Here is a 24,061-nt window from a genome sequence, read left to right on the forward strand (position 1 = left end):
GATCCAGCTCTCTGCTCTGCCCTGGGAAAGCAATGGAAGATGGTCCATGTCCTTGGGCCCCTGTGCCCATGTGGGAGACCTGGAAGAAGCTCCAGGCTTCAGATAGGCCTAGCTCTGGCCTTTGCAGCCATTTGGGGAGTGAACCAACATATGGGAGACCTCTCTCTCTTTTTCTCTGACTGCCTCTCTGTAACTCTGTCTTTCCAATAAATAAATAAATCTTTAAAAAAAAAAAAAAAGTGGAGCAACCATATAGGACACCGGCTCTGCAGGCATTGGCCCCACCCACTATGCCACAGCGCTGGCCCAGTGCATGGGTTCTGATGCCTGGCTCCACCTTTTGATTCCAGATTCCTGCAAGCAAACTCTGGGAGGCAACAGCAGTGGCTCAAGTTGCTGTCACTCACACAGGAGACCTGGGTTGAGTTCCTGGTTCCAGGCTTCATCCCCATTTGGGAACATTTGGACAGTGAGCCAGTGGATAGGAGTGCTCTCTCTCTTCTGTCTCTCTGCCTCTCAAATAAACAAATTTTAAAATGAAGTAGGAGTTCAGTAAAGAAGTTCTTAAACATTTATTAAACTATTTATTTAGTGCCCAAAACATGCCAGCTATTTTTCTAAGTGTTAGAATATAACAATGAATCAAACTGATCCAAAATCCTGCCTTTGAGGAGTATATGGGGAGACAGGCAGTAACCAAAACAAATGAGTAAATTATCTCAGATGTTTGGTGAGTATTATGAACTAAAGTAAAATGGGCAAGAAGGATGAAGGGGTATCATTGCTTAGGGTACAGTTTGAGTATTCTGAGAAGGTGACATTTGCATAAGTATCTGATGGGGTTGTGGGAGTAAGCCATGCACATATCTTGGGGAACTGTTGAAAATTTTTTAAGGCAGAGGTGGTATGATTGTTTATGTTTTTCTTTTGAAATGATTTACTACCAGTGAAATTAAACCTTAGCCTTGTTTTTGTGAATCGGCTGGTTAGTACCTGTTACTCTATTGTAGTCTGTTTTTTTTTAAACTTAATTAACTTTAAAGAAGTAGCCAAGAATGATACATCTTTGGTGAGCACTTAGACATAACTATAACTTATGAGACATAATAATCTCCACTTAATATATTAAAATAAAGTCCTTGAGAACAAGTTTTATCATTTATTAATGAAGCATCTAAGAAAACAAGCACTGGGGACCGGTGCTGTGGCGCAGTGGGTTAAACCCTGACCTGTAGTACTGGTATCCCTTATGGGCACCAGTTCTAGTCCTGGCTGCTCCTCTTCCGATCCAGTTCTCTGCTATAGTCTGGGAAAGCAGTAAAAGATGGCCCAAGTCCTTGGCTTCAAATTGGCACAGCTCCGGCCATTGCGACCGTCTGGGAAGTAAAGCAGCGGAGGGAAGACCTCTCTCTGTAACGAGCACTGGAGTTGGACACTTAGGCATAACTAAAACATATGGGACATAAGAATATCCTCCACTTAATACACTAAAACGAAATAAATCTTTGAGAACACGTTTTACTGTTGAGTCTGTTGTGGTCATAATGTTTTCTTTTCTTTTTAAGATTTATTTTATTTATTTGAAAGGCAGAGTTAGAGAGAGAGAGGTGAAGAGACAGTGAGCAAGAGAGAGATCTTCCATCCCCTGGTTCATTCCCCAAATGGCTGCAATGGCCAGGGCTGAACTAGACCAAAGCCAGAGCCAGGATTTTCTTTCTAGTCTTTCACATGCATGCCAGGGCCCAAGCACTTGGGCCATCTTCCGCTGCTTTCCCAGGCCATTGGCAGAGAGCTGCATCAGAAGTGGAGCAGCTGGGATGTGAACTGGCGCCCATATGGGATGCCGGCGCTTATATAGCAGCTTAACCCACTGTGCCACAACACTAGCCCCCCATTTTAGCTCTTTAATGAATGTTTAGGTAGTCTTCTACTTCTGTTCTTTGTATTCTTGCTGCCCACCAGGCTATTCTCAACTCAAAAGTTAAGAATGATTCTGTGGGTTAGATGATGTCACTCCTTTTCTTTAGGACCCCTTCCCCATTTAAGTATTTGTCTCTTCTCGAGGGTTGCTAGCATCCACACACTTTTCTCTTCTTTCTTACTGTATAACAAGAGCATAGATTTTATATGTTTATTTTGTATTCCAATAGATTTTGAAATGAGTTATAATTTGTAAATGGATTCTCTTGAGGTTTGTGATATGTATTTTGCTTGTATGCCAATAATAACCTTGCTTGTTTTCCATTATTGTATTTCATAATTTTTAAAGATTTATTTTATTTACTTGAAAGATAGAGAGACAAAGAAAAAGAGACCTTCCAACTGCTGATTCACTTCCCAAAGGACCATGGCTGTTTGGGCGAGGCCAAAACCTAAGCCTGGAACTCCATTCTGGTCTACCGAATGGGTGGCAGGAGCCCAAGAAGTTAGGCCATTTTCTACTGCTTTTCAAGACACGTTAGTAGGGATATGGATGGCAAGTGAAAGATCTGGGACTTATTTTTTATTAGTTTTTAAAGATTTATTTATATATATGAAAGGTAGAGTTATAGAGAGGCAGAGCCAGAGAGAGACAGAGAGAGCAAGCAAGCTATCTTCTATCTGCTTTTTCACTCCCCAAATGGCTACAGTGGCTGGAGCTGGGCTGATCCAAAGCCAGGATCCAGGTGCTTCTTCCAGGTCTCCCATGTGGGTCCATGGGTCCAAGTACTTGGACCATTCTCCACTGCTTTCCCAGGTAGATTAGCAGGGAACTGGATCGGAGCAGCCGGGACTTGAACCAATGCCCATATGGGATGCTGGCACTGCAGGCAGCAGCTTTACCTGCTATGCCACAGCACCAACCCCAATCTGGGACTCTTAACTAGTGCTCTGATATGGGTGCTGTTGTCACAGGTGGTAACTTAATCCACTGCACTGCAGTGCTGACCTCATACTTCATATTTTTCTATCTTACTGCATTAGTGAGAATTTCCAGAATTGTGTTAAGTAATGGATTGGAGGGAGGAGGTTTCTGCCTCGTGTTGGGAAAAGGAGGTGAAAGAGCTTCATTCTCAGGGCCAGCACTGTGGCATAACGGGTAAAGCCGCAGTGTGCAGTGCTGGTATCCCATGTGGGTCCCAGCTGCTCCTCTTCCAATCCAGCTCTCTGCTAAATCTTAAAAAAAAAAAAAGGGCAGGGAGCTGGATCAGAAGTGGAGCCCTCATCCATATGGGATGCTGGCACTGCAGGCAGCAGCTCAACCTGATAAACCACAGCATTGACACCAGGAATACTTTTTTGATAGATAGTCAAGTTATTTGTGAATCAGCTTGATATTTTCAGGCATTTAAATGATCTTTTTAAAAAATATATATATTTATTTATCTGAAAAGCAGAGTTACAGAGAGGCAGAGGCAGAGAGACAGAGAGAAGTCTTCCATCTGCTGGTTCACTTCCCAAATGGCCACAATGGCCAGAGCTGTGCCGATCCGAAGCCAGGAGCCAGGAGCTTTCTCTGGGTCTCCCACACAGGTACAGGAGCCCAAGCACCTGGACCATCCTCTGCTGCCTTCCCAGGCCATAGCAGAGAGCCAGATTGGAAGTGGAGCAGCCAAGACACGAATTGGCGCCCATATGAGATGCTAGCACAACAAGTGGCCTCACCCGCTATGCCAGTCAGTAAGACATATAAAAAGAGAACACACGTGCGCATGCAAAAATGAGACAGACATACAGAGACAGAGATCTTTTATCAACTGGTTCACTTCCCATATGCCTGCAACAACTGAGTCTGAGCAAGGCTGAAGCCAGGAGCCAAGAACTCAGTCTGAGTCTCCCATGTGGTTTTCAGGAACCCAACTACCTGAGCCATCACCTGCTGCCTCCTGGGGTGTGCAGTGGCGTGTAGCTAGAACTTGAAACAGAACCAGTACTCATACCCAGGCACTACAAAATAGGGTGCAGGTGCCTTGACTGCTGAGTCAAAAGCTTGCTACTCTCCCCATCCTCTTTAAATTTTTACTTATTTATTTATTTTGGCAGAAAGTGAGCAGAATTGTATTTAAGTTTTCTTGGGGCAAGTTGGTAATAGTCTACAGTTTGTTTTTTAAAGACCTCTGGAGTCTATGAATACTCCCTTTGTTCAATAAAGGATCTCAGCTGGCGCCGCGGCTCAATAGGCTAATCCTCCGCCTTGCGGCGCCGGCACACCGGGTTCTAGTCCCGGTTGGGGCGCCGGATTCTGTCCTGGTTGCCCCTCTTCCAGGCCAGCTTTCTGCTATGGCCAGGGAGTGCAGTGGAGGATGGCCCAAGTACTTGGGCCCTGCACCCCATGGGAGACCAGGATAAGTACCTGGCTCCTGCCTTCGGATCAGCGCAGTGCGCTGGCCGCGGTGGCCATTGGAGGGTGAACCAACGGCAAAGAAGACCTTTCTCACTGTCCACTCTGCCTGTCAAAAAAAAAAAAAAAAAAAAAAAAAGGATCTCCATTCTGCTGGTCAGAACTCAGACATCACCTAGCCCCATTTGAGCTCTAGGTATTTTTTAGCTTCTAATTGCCTAGCATTTGTTCCTAGCCTAACCTCAATGAGTTTCTCTCTGCATATACAGACTATTGTTCTGCCAAAACTCAACAAGACACCTGTTTGGATTTCTGGAGCTCCCTCTTTGTTTAACTCATTAATATCCAGTACTCTGCCATACAGATTTCAGCTGCCTAACTCAACCTCTCTGAAATCCAACCTCTGTTCTTCATTCAGTGAAATCTTTGTACATAGGTTCCTCGTTCCTTCCTGAAGTCTGGAAAATGACTGCAGGCTGAAATCCAGGCCTCACCTTATTTGTTTTCTTTCCTGCAGGAATCGCAGTCCTGAACTGCCTGTTATCTGATTCTAGAAACAGTTGTTTTATATATTTTATATAGTTTTTCTAGTATTTTATGGCAGGAGGACAAATCTGATGCTAGTTATTCTATTATGGTCAGAATTGGAAGTTCCCTATTTATATCTTAGATTTGGTTGTTGAGTTAAGAATAAATGTTTTATATATGCTTCTTTTCTTTAAAGATTTTATTGATTTATTTGAAAGAGTTGCAGAGAGGCCAGTGCTGTGGCATGGCAAGTTGAGCCTCTGGCTGTGACACCAGCACTCCATATGGGTGGCAATTTGAGTCCTGGCTGCTCCACTTTCTATCCAGCTCCCTGCTAATATCCTGGGAAAGCAGTTCAAGATGTCCAAGTCCTTGGGCCCTGTACCCATGTGGGAGACCCAGAAAAAGCTCCTGGCTCCTGGCTTTGGACTGGCCTAGTTCGGCTCTTACGTCCCCGTGGGGAGTGAACCAGCAGATGTTCTACTAGTTTTCCCAGGAGCTGGATTATCAGGGAGTTGAATTGGAGGTGGAGCTGCCGGGACTTGAACAGGCACCCATATGGGATGCCCCCATTACAGGAGGCAACTTTACCCACTACATCACAATGCCAGTCTTCCATATATGCTTTTTACCATGGTTGGAGCTTATCTGTAATTTTTTTTTGTTTACCTTCTGATGAATAAGTGGAAAGTAACATCTGCTTTGATGACTTTACTAATATCTATCACGTTTGGATCCCACTCTACTTCCTCTGTCATTTATTGACTCTGTTACTTATAACATTCTTGATCATATTTTTTCTATGTATTCATTAAATATTAAATGTGTACATGAGTCACCCTGCTGATAGGATGACTCAGACGTGTCCTTTTCTGTGTCCTGTGTGAGTAGTCTAGCCAGAAAGGAAGATGTACATATGAACTTCAAATCCAGGATGGAGACTGAAGGTAAACAAAAATGAATAGAGGTAGAAGTAGTGGGGAAGTCCAAAAGAAATGGCTCAGTTGTATATGATTTTACGTGTTGCATTTCAGCAGCCTGGTAATGAGGAATTGCAGATTTGTTTTAAAGCCTCTTGCTTTGTGCTAATTTTTATTTCATTGTTTTACCATGTTACATATAATAGATTTATCTTTCAGAGTTTCAGTTTTGTTCATGATTATATTTAGCAATTGAAATGGAAAATTATACCCTTGGAAAATATATTAACAGGATAAGCAAACTTCCCAGAAGAGAATTCTTGAAGTCTCATAATTTTGCTTAATTTCACTCTCAGTGGAAGAATCAGACATCATTGATCTCGAGAAACGCTATTGGTTGCTAAAGGCTCAGTCCCGGACTGGAAGATTTGATTTAGAGACATTTGGCCCATTGGTTTCACCACCTATTCGTCCGTCTCTAAGTGAAGGTAGGACTCATTCCATTTTCTACAAATATTTAATAGGAAATATATCTGAGCCTTTTTCTTCTTTCTAACTAACACATTTTAAGTCTAAAAGGCAGTGTTCTTTTTTTTTTTTAAAAAGATTTACTTTTTATTTATTTGAAAGAGTTACAAAGAGGGAAGAGACAGAGAGAGATCTTCCATCTGCTGGTTTCACTCCCCAAATGGCTACAATGGCCAGGCCAAAGCTGGGAACCTGGAGCTTTTTCTGGGTCTTCCACATGAGTGCAGGGGCCCAAGCACTTGGGCCATCTTCCACTGCTTTCCCAGGCACATTAACAGGAAGCTGGATCAGAAGCAGTCAGATCTCACACCAGTACCCATATGGAATGGCAAAATCACAGGCAGCAGCTTAACCCACTGTGCCACAGTGCCTACCCCTAAAAGATGATGTTCTTAAGCGTTTTTACATTTCTTGCAATTGTATAGTGAGATGGGAAAAACAAAAATGGAAATTAAGATTGTAATCTTTAGCTCATATTCTACCTGTTTAGCCGTTCATAAATCACTCTACGCCTCTGCTTGTGAATATCTTCATGTATAAAGTGAATTTGACCAAATTAGTATTTATGAAAATGTGCTCTTCTAAAGCAGCGTAGTAGCTGTTGTAGGGAGTGTGCCGGTGGCTACCAAATGAGAAAGCTCCAGTTTTCTATAGCTCTTCCTCAGCTAGGATGCACCACTTGTTTTCCTTCATAGAATATTCCACTGGAGCCACTGCTGTGGCGTAGCAGGTAAAGTCTCTGCCTGCAGTGCCGGCATCCCATATGGATGCCAGTTTGAGTCCTGGCTATTCCACTTTTGCTCTGGCTCTCTGCTATGTCCTGGGAAAGCAATGGAAGATGGCCCAAGTGCTTGGGCCCCTGTGCCCACATTGAGGACCTGGAAAGAAGCTCCTGGCTCCTGGCTTTGGATTGGCCCATCTCTGGCCATTGTGGGCATTTGGGGAGTAATCCAGTGGGTGGAAGACTTCTTTGTCTCACTGCTTCTGCCTCTCTGTAACTCTGCCTTTTAAATAAATCAATAAATCTTAAAAGAAAAAAAAATATTCCACTGCTATATCTCTACCCATCCAAAAAAGAAAAAAAGTTGAGCTACCACAGTAGACTATGTCTGACATCCTCTCTAAATCTGAATAGGTTCTGACCTTTTTAAAATCACCTTTTTTTCTTTAAATATTTATCTATTTATTTGAAAGAGCAACAATGAGAGAAGGAGAGACAGAAAAATCTTCACTGGTTCATTTCCCAGATGGCCACAACAGCTGGGACTGGGCCAGGCTGAAGTCAGAAACGTCATCCTGGTCTCCTACATGGGTAGCAGGAGCCCCTGTACTTGAGCCATCTTGAGATGCCTTCCCAAGCACATTAAGGAAGCTGGATCAAAAGCAGAGTAGCCAGAACTCAAACCTAGACTCCAGTAAGATATGCCAGCATCACAAGCAGAGGCTTGACCTGCTGTGCCACCATGCCAGCCCCTTACACCTTTGTGAAGCTTTAGTTTTCCATTCTTGAAGCACATGCTGAATTAGATTCTAGGACTATATATTCTGTATTTTTCAGATTCCTAAGTTAGTTAGAAGTACTTGTTGTGGGAACCAGGGAAAGTTGGGCTCTGGGTTTCCACTTATATCAACAGTATGGTTGTTTTTATACTTTCAGAATTGGAGATAAATGTGTAATTTCACTTGAAAGCACAAGTTATTCCATTTTTTTCTAAAATGTTTGAAAAAAATCACAGGATAAAATTATTGATTTTTGGAATTTTTAATATTCATGTATAAAAGATTAGTCTAAACATGATATAATAGAGTCCTTATCTCTTGTGATGTTTTCCTTTGCTTCATGAAAAGAGCTATATTATGGAATCTTGTTCATTATACTGTCATGTATCTTTCAGTATTCATTTAATAAGAAATTCCACTTTTCTCTTTTTTTCTTTTTCATCTCAGTCTTTAGAAGTAAAGATAATTATTGGACTTTCTGGGATTTAAAAATTTTTTTTTATTTACCAACTTGCAAAATATAGACATTTTTATCTAAGTATTGATATAAGAGAAATCCATACAGTATAACCCAAACATTAATAATATGTATATGATTTCCTGCCGGGATCAGATATAAATTATAATTATATCAAAAGGAAAAAAAACCACTTTCATAGCCATTGGGAACTACTGATAAATGTTCTCTTCTTTTCTTTCTTCAACCAGTTTATGAGTGTTTTCATCCTCTCTTCTATAAACCTGTCAGTATTAATATTAGAAAGTGTGTTGGTTGTGATTTATATTGTCTTTTCCTATCTTACAGGTTTGTTTAATGCTTTTGATGAAAATCGTGACAATCACATAGATTTTAAGGAGATATCTTGTGGATTATCAGCATGTTGCAGGGGCCCCCTGGCTGAAAGACAAAAATGTAAGTGTGTTAAACACTATTTCAAAAATTGTAGAAAGAAAATCAGCTTTTATCCATGTAAAATCATCTGTGGATTAAAGTTTAATTTTTACAACTTTTTGAGGTTGGCAAATATCAGTCTCCTATTGGGATTTTATTGAAATTACTCTGAAAAATCAAGAATCTTTGTTTTGTTTTGTTTTGTTACTGTGAAATCATTAAGATTCCTTGTTATTTTTTTTTTTAAGATTTATTTATTTATTTGAAAGTCAGAGTTACACAGAGAAGGAGAGGCAGAGAGAGAGAGGTCTTCTGTCCGCTGGTTCACTCCCCAGTTGGCCACATTGGCTGGAGCTGCGCCATCCAAAGCCAGGATCCAGGAGCTTCCTCTAGGACTCCCATGCGAGATCAGCGGCCTAAGTACTTGGGCCATCCTCTACTGCTTTCCCAGGCCATAGCAGAGGGCTGGATCGGAAGTGGAGCAGCCGGAACTCTACCCGGTGCCAGTATAGGATGCCAGCACTACAGGCAGCAGCTTTACTCACTATGCCACAGCGCCAGCCCCAAGATTCTTTGTTATTAACAATGGGGTTGATTTTCCTGAATAGTTTGTAATTCCTGATAAATGAAACAATCAGCTATGATATATTTTTAAAAAGTTTTATTAATCATTTAGGAAATATTTTCTAGTAGTCTATATAGAGAATTTTGTGTCTTACATAATCTGAAGTATAAGTCTTTCACTTATACATGTTAATATTTTATTGGAATGAAATTTATGATCAAAACACAATTATATTAAATACTAAAATGTCCTTTTTTTACCCTAGCTAAAAATGTTGTTACAGCCTAATTTACAGGCATAAGAATATTACATTATTAAATCTTTACTGTTTTTGAGACACTACAGCAGTTTACATTTAATTAGAACCTAATTCAAATATATTTACTAGGGTCATTATCTTTTTGTCTTTCTAAAATAGAACTATTTGATATTTTTATCTTACATAGTAATATTATACTATGATATACTGAATTAATTTAAAACCATAACTATTCTGTGACATAAGTTTTTAATCCTAAAAATTATGAATTATTTTTATTTTTATCCCTTGTTTATCTACTGTTAGTTTATGATTTTTTTGCATTAAAATTTAATGTTAAATAGGAAGTGTGAACTCTCCTTCTCATTTGAGGCTAATTACTACATTTTTTTTTCCTTTGGCTGGATTTAATTCACCTGCAAGTGAGCTCCCAGGGGCCAGGGCGAGGCCCCCACTAATTACTACTTTTGAAATGGAAATTTTTATAATGGGGATTAACAAACTGAGTGAATCATTTGAAGATAATTAGCAAAGTGCTGATTTTCTAGTTTTTAGCACATTGAAGAACTTTTATAAAGAGTTGAAATTGTTCTTTTCAAAGTTGAATGTATTTGTACACTGTTACATTGGAGAGGTAAAGTGGAAGTACGCTACCTTTACACCAGCTTTTTCTTACTGATTCTCAATGTATGTGGAATATTTTAAGAAGTTTGCAATGATTGGTTTTGAATATAAGAAATAAAATTAAGTGTTCACATTACCACCTCAAACCCTATAATGTACTGTCACATTGTGGGATGACTTAATGCTTTCTGGCTTATAATATAAGCTCTAGGTTTGGCTGAAAGATGGAGCTCCCTGACCTGGGTAATGATTTTGAGGGATCGATTCATGTACAGGGAGTAGGTTTAGTCTGCTGCGGAGAGCTACTCCAGAATATCCTTGTTTAAAAAACTAAGTAATTACACAAGGCCACCTTCTAATAAGATATCTTCTACTTCAGAATATAAAGATACTTTTGGTCCATGAGAGTTTCTTTTTGTTAGTTTGCTTCAAGGTGTTTGATGTTGACCGTGATGGAGTGCTGTCCAGAGTTGAGCTCAGAGACATGGTGGTTGCGCTTTTAGAGGTCTGGAAGGACAACCGCACTGATGACATCCCTGTAAGTTCTGATTGTGTACGTCTTGTTGCATTTAAAATCCCAACAGGAAAATGGAATGAGCTAGAGAAAAAAAAAAAACAGATGGAGCCAGCATTTGATACAGTGGTTAGGTCACCTGTGTGTGATGCCCACATGCCATGTTGGAATGCCTGGTTCCAGTCCAGGCTACTTTTGCCTGGGTGCCTGTCACCCGTGTGGGAGACCCAGATAGAGTTCCTGGCTCTTGCAGGTATTTGGAAAGCTAACCAGCAGATGAAAGATCTATCTATCTGTATGTCTGTCTCTCTGGTTTTCCAATAAATAAAAGAGATGCAAAATTGGGAAGAACGTTTGGCTTGAAAAAAATTAGTAAGCTGAACTTATTGTATAAAGTAAGAAGAAAGTAAAAAGTCACAGGAAAATTTATCTTAATTTTTAAAGCAGATTTGAGAATTGTGTGTGATAATTTAAAAATAAGCAACATATACTTTACCAGCTGAATAATAAAATAAAAATTGTATCCACTCTTTTCTAATTACTCCTTCGGATTGCTGTTTTTAAAGGAATTACATATGGATCTCTCTGACATTGTAGAAGGCATACTGGATGCACATGATACCACAAAGGTGAGTGTAACTAAGACTATTTTATTTTTTCTAAAAATACCATGTTCTCTGCATTGAGGTATGTAGCTTTTATACATGCTCAGATCTCTTCTGTATCATCCTCCACTGTGTACTTACCTGGACCTGTGATGAAAATGCTGCCAGGTTACCTCTAAAGATAAGCAGTTTCATGTTTAAACAACCCTATGAAGTATAATATAAGTGAAAATATTTATTTTAAATCTATATGCAATATTTTATGAGAATTAAATCGCTAATAACCCTTGACATCTGTATTTTACGATTTTTATTTCTTCCATTTTAAATTATATTAAGGCTAACATTCTGCAAAAGAAACCTAGCAAAAAGGAATACATACTGTATGATTCCATTTATTCAATTCAAGAATAGAAATGAAATTAACATAGTGATAGAAGTTGGTACAGTGACTTCAGAGGTATATGGAGTACCTGGGAAGAAATATAAGGGTATGTGTGTGGTACATATATTTAAAATATTTTTTAATTGGAAAGGACCTCTTTTGACTCCCTTAATAGCAACCAGAATAAACATGTAATAGCAGGAATAAGCATGTACTTTATAATAAATAAATCCTTGAATTACTTGGTTTGATAGCATTTATTAGTAATGGTATCATAAAAGGTCTGCTTCTATAACTTGCATTATTACAATGTCCGTGTGTCCTTGTGAAATTGAAAATATATGTATCTTAAGCATGTTTGCATTAGATTCTTTCTACTCAAACATTGATTTATAAGGAGAGCAGTAGAAGATAGATGACATGGAATTATAAAATAGAGGTTTAGAAACCAAATAAAATCAGTTTTCTTTTTTCTTTTCTTTCCCCCCAGGCAGAGTTAGACAGTGAGAAAGAGAGACAGAGAGAGAGTTATACACAGTGAGAGAGAGACAGAGAGAAAGGTCTTCTTTCCGTTGGTTCACTCCCCTAATGGCTGCCACAGCTGGCGCTGTGCCTATCCGAAGCCAGGAGCCAGGTACTTCCTCCCAGTCTCCTATGTGGGTGCAGGGACCCAAGCACTTGGGCCATCATCCTCTGCCCTCCCGCACCACAGCAGAGAGCCAGACTGGAAGAGAAGCAACCGGGACTAGTACCTGGCACCCCAACCAGGACTTAGAACCTGGGGTGCTGGTGCCGCAGGCGGAGGATTAGCCAAGTGAGCCACGGTGCCGGCCAATTGTTTTTTCTTTCTTAAGTCATCATTCCATAAGGAATCATCATATCTGAGGGTATTGTGGGGACCTACAAAAGGGACTCTGAATTCAACTGGGAGAATCAAGGAGGTTTCTGTGGGATTGCGACCGCTGTCAAAGGTTGAAAAGTGATGGCTAAAAGAAGGAACACCAAGTGGTAGGATAGGAGATGCTGTGGGATGCAACCTCTGTGGTCCTGGAACTGCCCATAATATGATGTGGCTGGAACAAACAGATGGGTATGTTTGAGGTTGGAGGCCTAGACTAGGGTCACAACATGAAGGTCCCTGGGTACAAAGGGTAGGAGTTGAACTTTATAGCAAACTATGGGGAACCTGAAAGATTGAAGTAGAGCAGAGCAGTGTGAACATCTGATACCAGTTTGATGGTCAAGCTGTATTTAAATAGAGCACATTTACAGATAAATCTTACAGTTATGAATTTGATTGATTCATAACTACACCTTGCTTAGCACCAGTCCTAATCAATCAGTAAAACATTAATTAAATTGAGAGAACGGGCCGGTGCTGTGGTGTAGTAGGTAGGGCCACCACCTGCGGTGCTAACATCCCATATGGGTGCTGTTTGTATCTGGCTGCTCCACTTCTGATCCAGCTCTCTGCTGTGGCCTGGGAAAGCAGTGGAAGATGGCCCAAGTCCTTGGGCCCCTACACCCATGTGGGAGACCCGGAGGAAGCTCCTGGCTCCTGGCTTCGGATCAGCACAGCTCTGGCCATTGTGGCCATCTGGGGACCAGCAGATGGAAGACCTCTCTCTCTGTCTCTCTCTCTCTTTCTTTGTCTCAGCCTTTCTGTAACTCTGCCTTTCAAATAAATAAATAAATCTTTAAAAAATTTTTTTGAGAGAAAGCAAAACAACAACTCTAGTTTCTAAGAATAATGCTGTGTATGTTTTTACTCTGAATATTAATTATTTCTCAAATGTTAGTATAGCAAATAGGCTTTTGACCATCATTGTACTCATGCCAAATCTTTGTGGTTATAACTAGTATTCTTTTTTTAAAAAAAAATTATTTATTTATTTGAAAGTTACACAGAGAGAGGAGAGGTCTTCCATCCGCTAGTTCACTCCCCAATTGGCCGCAATGGCCGGAGCTGAGCCAATCCGAAGCCAGGAGCCAGGAGCCAGGAGCTTCTTCCGGGTCTCCCACGCGGGTGCAGGGGCCCAAGGGCTTGGACCTTCTTCTACTGCTTTCCCAGGCCATAGCAGAGAGCTAGATTGGAAGTGGAGCAGCCGGGTTTCGAACCAGTGCCCATATGGGATGCCAGTGCTTTTAGGCCAGGGTGTTAACCCACTGTGCCACAGTGCTGGCCCCACTAGTATTCCTTTTGTTCATGTTTGTTAAAATATCTTTGATATCTATGTACCCTTACCACATTCCTTGAATTTTTGTGATTACTTTAAATACAAAAAAGAATCAGATTATCATCCTAAAAATTATTTTTACTGTCTTAAGCGTTTTATATTTAGTTCATTTTTCTAGAAGTTCCTATACTTACTACTCAAGACACATAAATTACAACTGTTCTTTTTAAAACTGCATTTATTTTGTTTTTATTAAAATTCTGGATTTTTCAAGGTGAGCATTTAGCCTAGCAGTTAAGATGCCTGTTTCCCATATTGGAGCACCTGGGTTCAATTCTTGGCTTTGGCTTCTGCCTTGAGCTTCCTGCTAATGAAGACCCTGGGAGGCAGAGGTGAAGACTCAAGTGTTGGGTTCCTGCCAACCATGAGGGAGACCTGGATTGAATTGCTGGGTCCTAGTCTTCAGTCTCTGGCTTTTGGCCAGTTCCAGTTTTCAGTCATTTGGGGAGTGAACTAGTGAAAGGGGAGTTCATTCTCTCCCTCCCTCCCTCCTTTCTCAATCCTCCCCCCACCCCCGCAATGATGTGCTACTCAAATAAATATTTATTTATTTATTTGGGATGCAGAGTTACAGAGAGAGATCTTCCATCGGCTGGTTCACCCCCCAGACAGCTGCAACAGCCAGAGCCTGGCCAATTAGGAGCCAAGAGCCAGGAGCTTCTTCCTGGTCTCCCACGTCATTGCAGAGGCCCAAGCACTTGGGCCATCTTCCACTGCTTTCCCAGGTACATTAGCAAGGAGGTGGATCACAAGTGGAGCAGCCAGGACTGTAACGGGTGCACATATGGGATACAGTGTCGCAGGCAGAGGCTTAACCTTCTACACCACAGTGCCAGCCCCAGATAAATTATTTTTCAAAAGCCTAGATTTTCAAGTGACAAAACTAGTAAAAATTAACACATTTTCATTATTTTACTTGAGTTCCCCAGTCTGTTACAAATGCTAAATACTGTGTAATTAAAATGAGTCATACTGGTATAGGCATAATAATAATATATGTTATTGCTTCAAAGATACAAGGCATTTTGAAATGTAGCTTTTCATTGTAATTTCCCTCTCTGTTGGCATTCTTCATTATTCTGTCCTAGATAGTTCTGTCATCCCTGATTGTTGTGAAACTCCATAATGATTAGAAATTTATCAAAACATAACCGTACTCTCAGAAACCATTGTTATGTAACACATGTTCCTCTTTTGCTCCTTGTGACTGAGGTATCTGATATGCAATAGCCTACAAATCCTGTTCTGTATGTATTTTTTAAGAATTAAAGTTTTAGCTTTTCTCCACTGTGGAGAAGAGGAAGTAAATAATATTCTGACTTCTACGAAGTGTTGAATACACTTATATCCATTGTATGTGTTTTATATATATACGTTTTTTAAAGATATATTTATTTGAAAGGCAGAGATATAGAGAGAGAAGAGAGAGGGAGAGACAGAGAGTCTTCTGTCTGCTGGTTCATACCCCAAATGGCTGCAATGGCTGGGCCTGGGCCAAGCCAAAGCCAGGAGCCTTCTGGGTCTCCCATGTGAATGCAGGGACCCAAGGACTTGGGCCATCTTCCACTGCTTTCCCAGGTACATTAGCAGGAAATTGGTTTGGGAGTGGAGCATCTGGGACTTAAAACTGGCACTTATATGGGATGCTGACATTGCAGGCTGTGGCTTAACCTGCTATGCACAATGCCAGTCCTTGTTTTATATTTTAAAAATTAAATAATACTAATTAATTAATAATACTAATTTTTCTAAATTTCAAAAATGTTTATTATGTATCTTTCATATGTTAAATATAAAACCATGTATGGGGCCAGCGCCGTGGCTCACTTGGCTGATCCTCTGCCTGCGGCACCAGCACCCCGGGTTCTAGTCCCGGCTGGGGCGCTGGGTACTAGTCCCGGTTGCTCCCCTTCCAGTCCAGCTCTCTGCTGTGGCTCGAGAAGGCAGTGGAGGATGGTCCAAGTGTTTGGGCCCCTATACCCATATAGGAGACCAGGAGGGGGCACCTGGCTACTGGCTTTGGATCGGCATAGCTCCGGTCGTGGTGGCCATTTGGGGGGTGAACCAACGGAAGGAAGACCTTTCTCTCTGTCTCTCTCTCTCTCACTATCTATAACTCTACCTGTCAAATAAATTTAAGAAAGAAAAAAAAATGTATAGGAAACAGCACTTATGCATTGCAGGTTAAGCCATTGCTGTGATGTTGGCATCCCATATGAGTGCCAATTTGAGTCCTGGCTGATCCCCTTCTGATCCAGGTTCCTGCTAATGCACCAGAGGAAACAGCAGAGAATGGCCCAATTCCTTGAGCTTCTATACCCATGTGGGAGACCTGGAGAAAGCTCCTGGCTCCTGGCTTTGGATCAGTCCAGCTCCGGCAGTTGTGGCTATCTGGGGAGTGAACCAGCACATGGAAGATCTCTATCTCTCACTCTTTCTGTAACTCTGCCTCTCGAGTAAATAAATAAATCTTTTACAAATATTTTATATAGAGAGATTGCTCTTAGCCTCTGCATAGTATTATGCTGCAAATATACCTATGGTTCATTCTTATATATTTAAAAATCAAATTGCTGGCACTGGCATTTAGCTCAGTGGTTAAGATAGTACCTGGGATGCCTGTGTCTCATACCATAGTTCCTGGTTTCACATCCTGGTTCCACTCCTGCTAATGTGTACTCTGGGAGGCGGTGGTGATAGGTCAAGTACTTCCATCTTTGCTACTCATCTGGGTGCTGTACACTGAGTTCTTCTTAGCCCCTGGCTTTGGTCTGACCCAATACTGGCTGTTGTGGATATTTGGGGAATGAACTAAGCAGAAGAAAGACTCTGTCTCCCTTTAAAATAAAAATAATAATGCCGGCGCCGCGGCTCACTAGGCTAATCCTCCACCTTGTGGCGCCGGCACACCGGGTTCTAGTCCCGGTTGGGGCGCTGGATTCTGTCCCAGTTGCCCCTCTTCCAAGCCAGCTCTCTGCTGTGGCCCGGGAAGGCAGTGGAGGATGGCCCAGGTGCTTGGGCCGTGCACCCCATGGGAGACCAGGATAAGTACCTGGCTCCTGCCATTGGGTCAGCACGGTGCACCGGCCGCAGCGCACCGGCTGCGGCGGCCATTGGAGGGTGAACCAACGGCAAAGGAAGACCTTTCTCTCTGTGTCTCTCTCACTGTCCACTCTGCCTGTCAAAAAATAAAAATAAATAAATAAATAAAAATAATAACAATATTGCTATAGCCAAAAAATAATTTTCAAAGGCACGAGGGATACTAATGAATGGTTATGGAGTTGAGCACTTTGATAGCAGTGTGGTGTGAGCAACAGGCTCCTACATCAGAAATCCTCTTGGATATCATGTATTACGTGTCCAGATGTTTTCAGCTGATTTAAAGGGGGAAAACTCTTCAGAGGATTCCTCTTTGCTGTAGGAGAACAGACAGTTTAAAAAGTGATTGTAAATAAATCTTTAAGGGGGGGGTGGTGCACCGACACTCTGGCTTAACAGGTAAAGCCGCTACCTGCAGCCGGCATCCTCTATGGGTGCCCACTTCCAATCCAGCTCTCTGCTGTGGCCTGGGAAAGCAGTGGAAGATGGCCAAAGGCCTTCATGGAAAGCCTGCACCCTCATGGGAAACCTGGAAGAAGCTTCTGGCTCCTGACTTTAGATCAGCGCATCTCTGGCTGTTGCAACCATCTGGGGACTGAACCAGTGGATGGAAAGATGGAAGACCTCTCTTTTTCTCTGTCTTTCTCTCTGCCTCTGCCTCTCTGTAACTTGTCTTCAAATAAATAAATAAATCTTAAAAAAAAAAAAAACAGTGATTGCAATGGAGCCAATGCTGTGGTGCAGCAGGGTAAGATGCTGCTTGCAGTGCCAGCATGCCATATGTGCTCCAGTTCAAGTCCTAGCTGTTCCACTTCCAATTCAGCTCCCTGCTAATGCACCTTGGAAAGCAGTGGAGGATGGCCCAAGTGCTTGGGCCCCTGCACCCACGTGGGAGACCAGAAGAGGCTCCTGGGCCCAGCCCTGGCCATTATGGCCATTTGGGGAGTAAACCAGCAGATAGAAGTGCACTCTTATACTCACTCTCCCTCCTTCCCTCTCTCTCTCTCTCTCTTTCTCTCTCTCTCTGAAACTATGCCTTTCAAGTAAATGTATCTTTTTAAAAATAAATGAGGGCCGGTGCTGTGGCATAGCGGGTAAAGCCATTACCTGCAGTGCCGATGTCCCATATGGGTGCCGGTTCAAGTCCCGACTGCTCCTCTTCTGATTCAGCTCTCTGCTATGGCCTGGAAAAGCAGTAGAAGTCCTTGGGCCCCTACACCCACGTGGGAGACCTGGAAGAAGCTCTTGGCTCCTGGCTTCGGATTGGCGCAGCTCCGGCTGTTGCAGCCAATTGGGGAGTGAACCAGCAGATGAAAGACCTCTCTCTCTACCTTTCTTTCTTTGTGTACTCTGACTTTCAAATAAATAAATAAATATTTAAAAAATAATTGATTTGGTAAGAAACACTCTGTGATTCAATATTAGTCAATCAAAAGATTTGCCTATGCCTTCTCCCAGTGTTTTACTTTTTATTTTATTTGAAAAAACAAAGCTGAGGAATTTTTTCTAACTTTCCCCTTAATATAGTTTTCTACCTTGATTTGGAAAATTTTCCTAATTATTATAATCTTTACATATCTGTGGTGTGGTTATTGAACTATTGATTACATAAGTGATTCCACAAGTCCACTTCAATGATTCCACAAGTCAACTTTTAACAACAAAGTGGGTAGGACAGGCTTTTGGGAGACCTGCATCTGAATTGGAGTGCCTGGTTCAAGTGTCGGCTCCCTTTCCTATCCAGCTTCCTCCTGATGCATACCCTGGGAGGCAGTAGGAGATTCCTCAAGTTCTTGGGTCCCCATCATTCATGTAGGACTCCCAGATTGAGTTCCTGGATGTTACTTTTGGGCCACTGTGGCCCTCGCTGTTTGGGGCATTCAGGGAATGAACCAGTAGATGGTCTGTCACTATCTAGCTTTCAAATAAAATGAAAATAATTTTTTAAAAATATCCGAGGTTTTCCTTGTTAGTAGTTCAGAGTGCTGCTGACAAATATATTTGAGGTATAAAAGAAATTGAGGGTAGAGACCAGTGTTGTCAGCAGCACTGGCATCCCATGTGGTGGCCGGTTCAAGTCCCAGCCACTCCACTTCCAATCTTTTTCCATGCTAATGTGCCTGGGAAAGTGGCAGAAGATGGCTCAAGTGCTTGGGCTCCTGCATTCATGTGGGAAAACCGGATGAGGCTCTGGGCTGGGGAGTGAACCAGTGGATGGAAGATCTCTCTCTCCTAACTCTGCCTTTCAACTAAATAAAATAAGTCTTAAAAGCAAAGGTAGGGACCGGAGCTGTGGCATGGTGAATGAAGCCTCCACCTGTGTTGTTGGCATCCCATATGGGTGCTGGTTTGAGTCCCAGCTGCTCCACTACCAATCCAGCTCTCTTGTATGGCCTGGAAAAGCAGTAGAAGATAGCCCAAGTCCTTGGGCCCCTGCACCCACGTAGGAGACCTGGAAGAAGCTCCAGGCTCCTGGCTTCTGATCGGCTCAGCTCTGACCTTTGCAGCCAGCTAACCAGCTGATGGAGGACCTCTCTCTCTCTCTGCCTCTCCTTTCTCTGTGTAACTCTTTCAAATAAAATAAATAAATTAAAAAAAAAAGACAAGGGTAAACAATGTTGCTAGAATATCTTCGTTCATATGTAAATTTTTTAGAATATGGGTAGTTTTTTTTTTATTGGTTGTGAGATTCACTAAATATGTCTGTGCATAGGCCTACCGAGTTAAACTACATCTGTTTGCATTACCACAACTTATAAGCTTTTGCTGTTAAATGTTCCTAGGGAAAGTATAGGAGTAAGCTTATACTTGTTTACCTTCTGCATCGCAGTGGTGTTAGAAAAGTAAAGATGAAGAAATTGCTATCTGTTGTTAGACAACATTTAGATTGGTATTAATATATCAATGTTAGGGTGGGTGTTTGGTGTAGCACTTAAGACATACTTGGGATGGCCACATCTAGTATCAGGGTGCCAGGGCCAGCTTCATTCTCGATTCTCACTTCCTACTAATGTACACCCTGGGAGGCAGCAGGTAGTTGGGTTACTGGGAGACCCAGATTGAGTTCCTAACTCCTGACTTCGGGCCAGTACAGCCTTGGCCATTGCAGGCATTTGGGAATCAACCAGTGAATGGGGAATTTCTCCCTCCCTCCCTCCCTTCTTCCCTCCTTCCCTCTCTCTCTTTTTCTCTGTCTTTCAGATATATATTTTAAAAATATATATCTGAGTAAAAGTTGTATCATGAAAGCCAATTGTTATAACTGACATTATTTAAGGTCTTATGCTGTATGATATTCTGTATAATATTATATAATGGAAAAGCTCAACATTATTAAACAAAAGCTAAAAATGTCATTCATCTAGGATTGTTCAGTAATTGTTGAACACATGAAATAACAAACATTTGATTATATTTTTTCCTGATAGGAAAAAAGTATATAGATTGACTTCTACTTGTATATGTGATTTGTGGTACACATTGACATGACAAAAATACTGCTTTATTTAATTTAGAGAAATAATACTAATTGTATTACAGTTACAAGTGGGGAATTGTAACATAGATGTTCATTCTTGGTATATCATTAAGCTCCTTTAAATTTCTTTTTTTTTTTTTAATTTTTTTATTTATTTGACAGATAGATTTTGGCAGTGAGAGAGAGACAGAGAAAGGTCTTCCTTCAGTTGGGTCACCCCCAAAATGGCCGCTACGGCCAGTGCACTGCGCTGATCCAAAGCCAGGAGCCAGGTGCTTCCTCCTGGTCTCCCATGTGGGTGCAGGCGCCCAAGGACTTGGGCCATCCTCCACTGCCTTCCTGAGCCACAGCAGAGAGCTGGACTGGAAGAGGAGCAACTGGGACTAGAACCCAGTGCCCATATGGGATGCTGGTGCCGCAGGTGGAGGACTAACCAAGTGAGCCATGGCGCCGGCCCCACTCCTTTAAATTTCTTCTGAAATCTGTTAATGTTCCTAGATGTTTCTGTTAACATTGACTACTTGAACAAAATTACAAATGGCATTTGTGTAAGTTTTGTCACTTTTAAATTCATTTCAGGGCATTTTAAGAAATTCATGGAAAAATGGTATTAAAAGATAAGTTTACTTCATTGCAAAAACATTTTGAAGTCTGTGCATAGGTTTTTCTTAATGTGAGTTTTACATGACCTTTGTGTAGACCCCTTGTACAGTCTGCCGACTCTTCAGGTGAACACATAGCATCTGCTATAAACTATGGGTTTGCTTTCAGAAATTAAGCTTAATAAACCAGATTTTATTTATAAACTAAATAAATGATCTTCATCTAAGATATTTTGAATTCCTCTCTTTCAGATGGGCCATCTTACTCTGGAAGACTATCAGATCTGGAGTGTGAAAAATGTTCTTGCCAATGAATTTTTAAATCTCCTTTTCCAGGTATGTTTAAGGTAAATGATAGATACACAGAGCAGAACTATCAGTAATTTTGTGTTTTTTCTGTCATATAATAGCTAAAAGTATCATATCAAAGCTGCAAACCATAGATTATAAACAGATAAAACAACTACCTTATGCTGTACAGTACTTGAAACCTGGTAAGAAGAGCATAAGTGACTGCTGAAGCTCCCCAACATTGTGATATAGAAACTAGGAAAACAGAATGTAGAAGATTTTACTTGTCTTCGTATAACTCATGATAGGGCAGCATGTAAGCATACAGAGGGTAATTTAAATTGCCAAAGCTGTAACTGTTGTTTTGCTTCATTGTAATCTTTAATGCCCTTCCTAATAAGTAAGGCAGTTATGAATAGAAAATGGGAAATAAGTAAGTAATTATAAGTTTCTCAAAGTATATTGTCTCTAGATGGATATTATCTTAGCTGTAAGGGTGTGTCTTAACATTTATTCTTTAGAAGATCTAAGAAAGATTAAGAAGGAAGAAGAGCTACCAGGAGTTATCAGCTCATCAAGCTTGCCAGTTTATAAGTGTTTTTCTAGTTAGATTAATTACTTGCTCTGATTTTTAAAAATAATTTCTATTTTCTCATTTTATTTATCATGATCTTCCATTTTAAATGAAGAATAATTTGTCCACAACACAGCTGTGTTAGAATAAATAGAAATTGGTCTCTTCCTAACATCTAATCTGATAAGCTTTATACCACCCATTCTTGTCCATTGGTTGCTTTACTTTTTTTTTTTTTTAAAGATTTATTTATTTATTTGAAAGAGTTACACAGAGAGAGGAGAGGCAGAGAGAGAGAGAGGGAGGGAGGGAGAAAAAGAGAGAGGTCTTCCATCGCCGGTTCACTCCCCAATTGCCTCAATGGCCAGAGCTGTGCCAATCCGAAGCCAGGAGCCAGGAGCCAGGAGCTTCTTCCAGGTCTCCCACATGGGTGCAGGAGCCCAAGGGCTTGGGCCATCCTCTACTGCTTTCCCAGGCCACAGCAGAGAGCTGGATCAGAAGTAGAGCACCCGGGTCTCAAACCGGTGCCCACATGGGATGCCGGCAGTTCAGGCCAGGGCGTTAACCAACTGCACCACAGCACTGGCCCCCATTGGTTGCTTTACTGTCAGTGACAGTTTTCAGCAGGGATTCAAGTTAGTGGCTTTGAAATATGTATGAAGGTAATATAGATCTTCATATAAACACAACTGACTTGCTTGGTAACAAGAAAATTGGTTAGTTCTTTTTCTACCATTTAAAATAATATCTGTGTTATTGGGTTTTGTAGGCTATTTTACTTCTGCTATTTTTGAAACTGCTTTGTTAAATACACAGTATGTAAGCATTTTGATCACTTAAGTTTGTGTCTGAGTTTTGTCACTGTCACAAACACTGGCATTTTGAGTTTTGGTGTTTCCCTTCCTATCTTCTCATTCTTACGGATGTGGAAAGGTGTTATTTTTCTGAAACTCTGACTTATAAACAAACATGTACTTGAGATGTGCTTATGTGAACATGTGTTTCCAAGATTTTATTATGAAAAAGGTTTTTCCAGTTTAAAGCCGCACACCCACCCCCTAAATCTATTAGTACATTTTACTATACTTGCTTTATCATATATTCTAATGTGTTTTCAAATATACATTCAATTAAAATAAGAGTCTAAAGACAGTTCTGCTGAGTTGTTTTATGTTCTGTCTTAAACTTACTAGAGTTAGCTGGTAAATTCAGTGATATTGCGTGTTGAATTATGCTCCTACAATATTTGCAAAGATCTCACTGAATGTTTGGAGTATTCTCTGATAACCTTCCAGGTGGTCCCCGCTCTTGCCCCAAGGAAAGCTCCCAGGAGAATTTTCTCCTCAGGACCAAATGGGTTAACTGACCTGATAAAGATGCCCTAAGGGAAGCCCCTCTACTCTGCTAGCAAATCTGGGGAGGAATTTGCTAATTTTCACTCAACAAACCCTTCAGCTAAGACTCCCATCCTTTGTTCTGGCGGTAAGGGGATGCTGGGTAAGCAGATTCCCTTAAAAAAATAGGAGTCTAAACAAAGATAGGCGAGCTCAGCCCTCTGCTCTCTGCTGAGCCACCCAGCCTGGCCTGCCCAGGTGTATTCTCTTCATTCAACCATGTAACCTCCCTTTCCCCCAATCTGAATGAGCACTCTCTCCCTTATCCCTTCCATTCTGATGGATGCTGTATCCCCCATTAAAACCTTATCACCGGGGCCAAGTGCTGGCATCCCATATGGATGTCTATTTGAGACCCAACTGCTCCACTTCCAATCCAGCTCTCTGCTATGACCTGGGAAAGCAGTACAAGATGGCCCAAGTCCTTGGGCCCCTGCACCTGTGTCAGAGGCCTGGAAGAAGCTCCTGGCTCCTGGCTTCGGATTGGTGCAGCTCTGGCCATTGCAGCCAATTGGAGAGTTAATTGGAGGATGAAAGACCTCCCTCTCCCTCTCCCTCTCCCTCTCCCTCTCCCTCTCCCTCTCCCTCTCCGCCTCTCCGCCTCTCCGCCTCTCCGCCTCTCCGCCTCTCCGCCTCTCCGCCTCTCCGCCTCTCCGCCTCTCCGCCTCTCTTCTCTCCATGTAACTCTGAATTTCAAATAAATAAATAAATCTTAAAAAAAAAAAACCTTATCACTTCACAC

At 41.5% G+C, this 24,061-nt stretch overlaps 1 protein-coding gene across 11 annotated transcripts in view; it reads left to right on the forward strand.

Moving 5' to 3' along the window:
- USP32 (ubiquitin specific peptidase 32) overlaps nt 1–24,061 on the forward strand; it is a 213,024-nt gene that overhangs the window by 111,282 nt on the left and 77,681 nt on the right. For all 11 annotated transcript variants that reach the window (XM_089317328.1, XM_089317329.1, XM_070061012.2 and 8 more), the window contains 5 exons: nt 6,126–6,257; nt 8,603–8,710; nt 10,560–10,675; nt 11,218–11,280; nt 21,313–21,396. In XM_089317328.1, the coding sequence (XP_089173454.1) occupies nt 6,126–6,257; nt 8,603–8,710; nt 10,560–10,675; nt 11,218–11,280; nt 21,313–21,396 (503 nt within the window). The remainder of the gene's footprint in view (nt 1–6,125; nt 6,258–8,602; nt 8,711–10,559; nt 10,676–11,217; nt 11,281–21,312; nt 21,397–24,061) is intronic.

This window comes from Oryctolagus cuniculus, chromosome 17, assembly GCF_051225735.1.
Source record: "Oryctolagus cuniculus isolate XC-2025 breed Fujian yellow rabbit chromosome 17, ASM5122573v1, whole genome shotgun sequence".
Lineage (NCBI taxonomy): Eukaryota > Metazoa > Chordata > Mammalia > Lagomorpha > Leporidae > Oryctolagus > Oryctolagus cuniculus.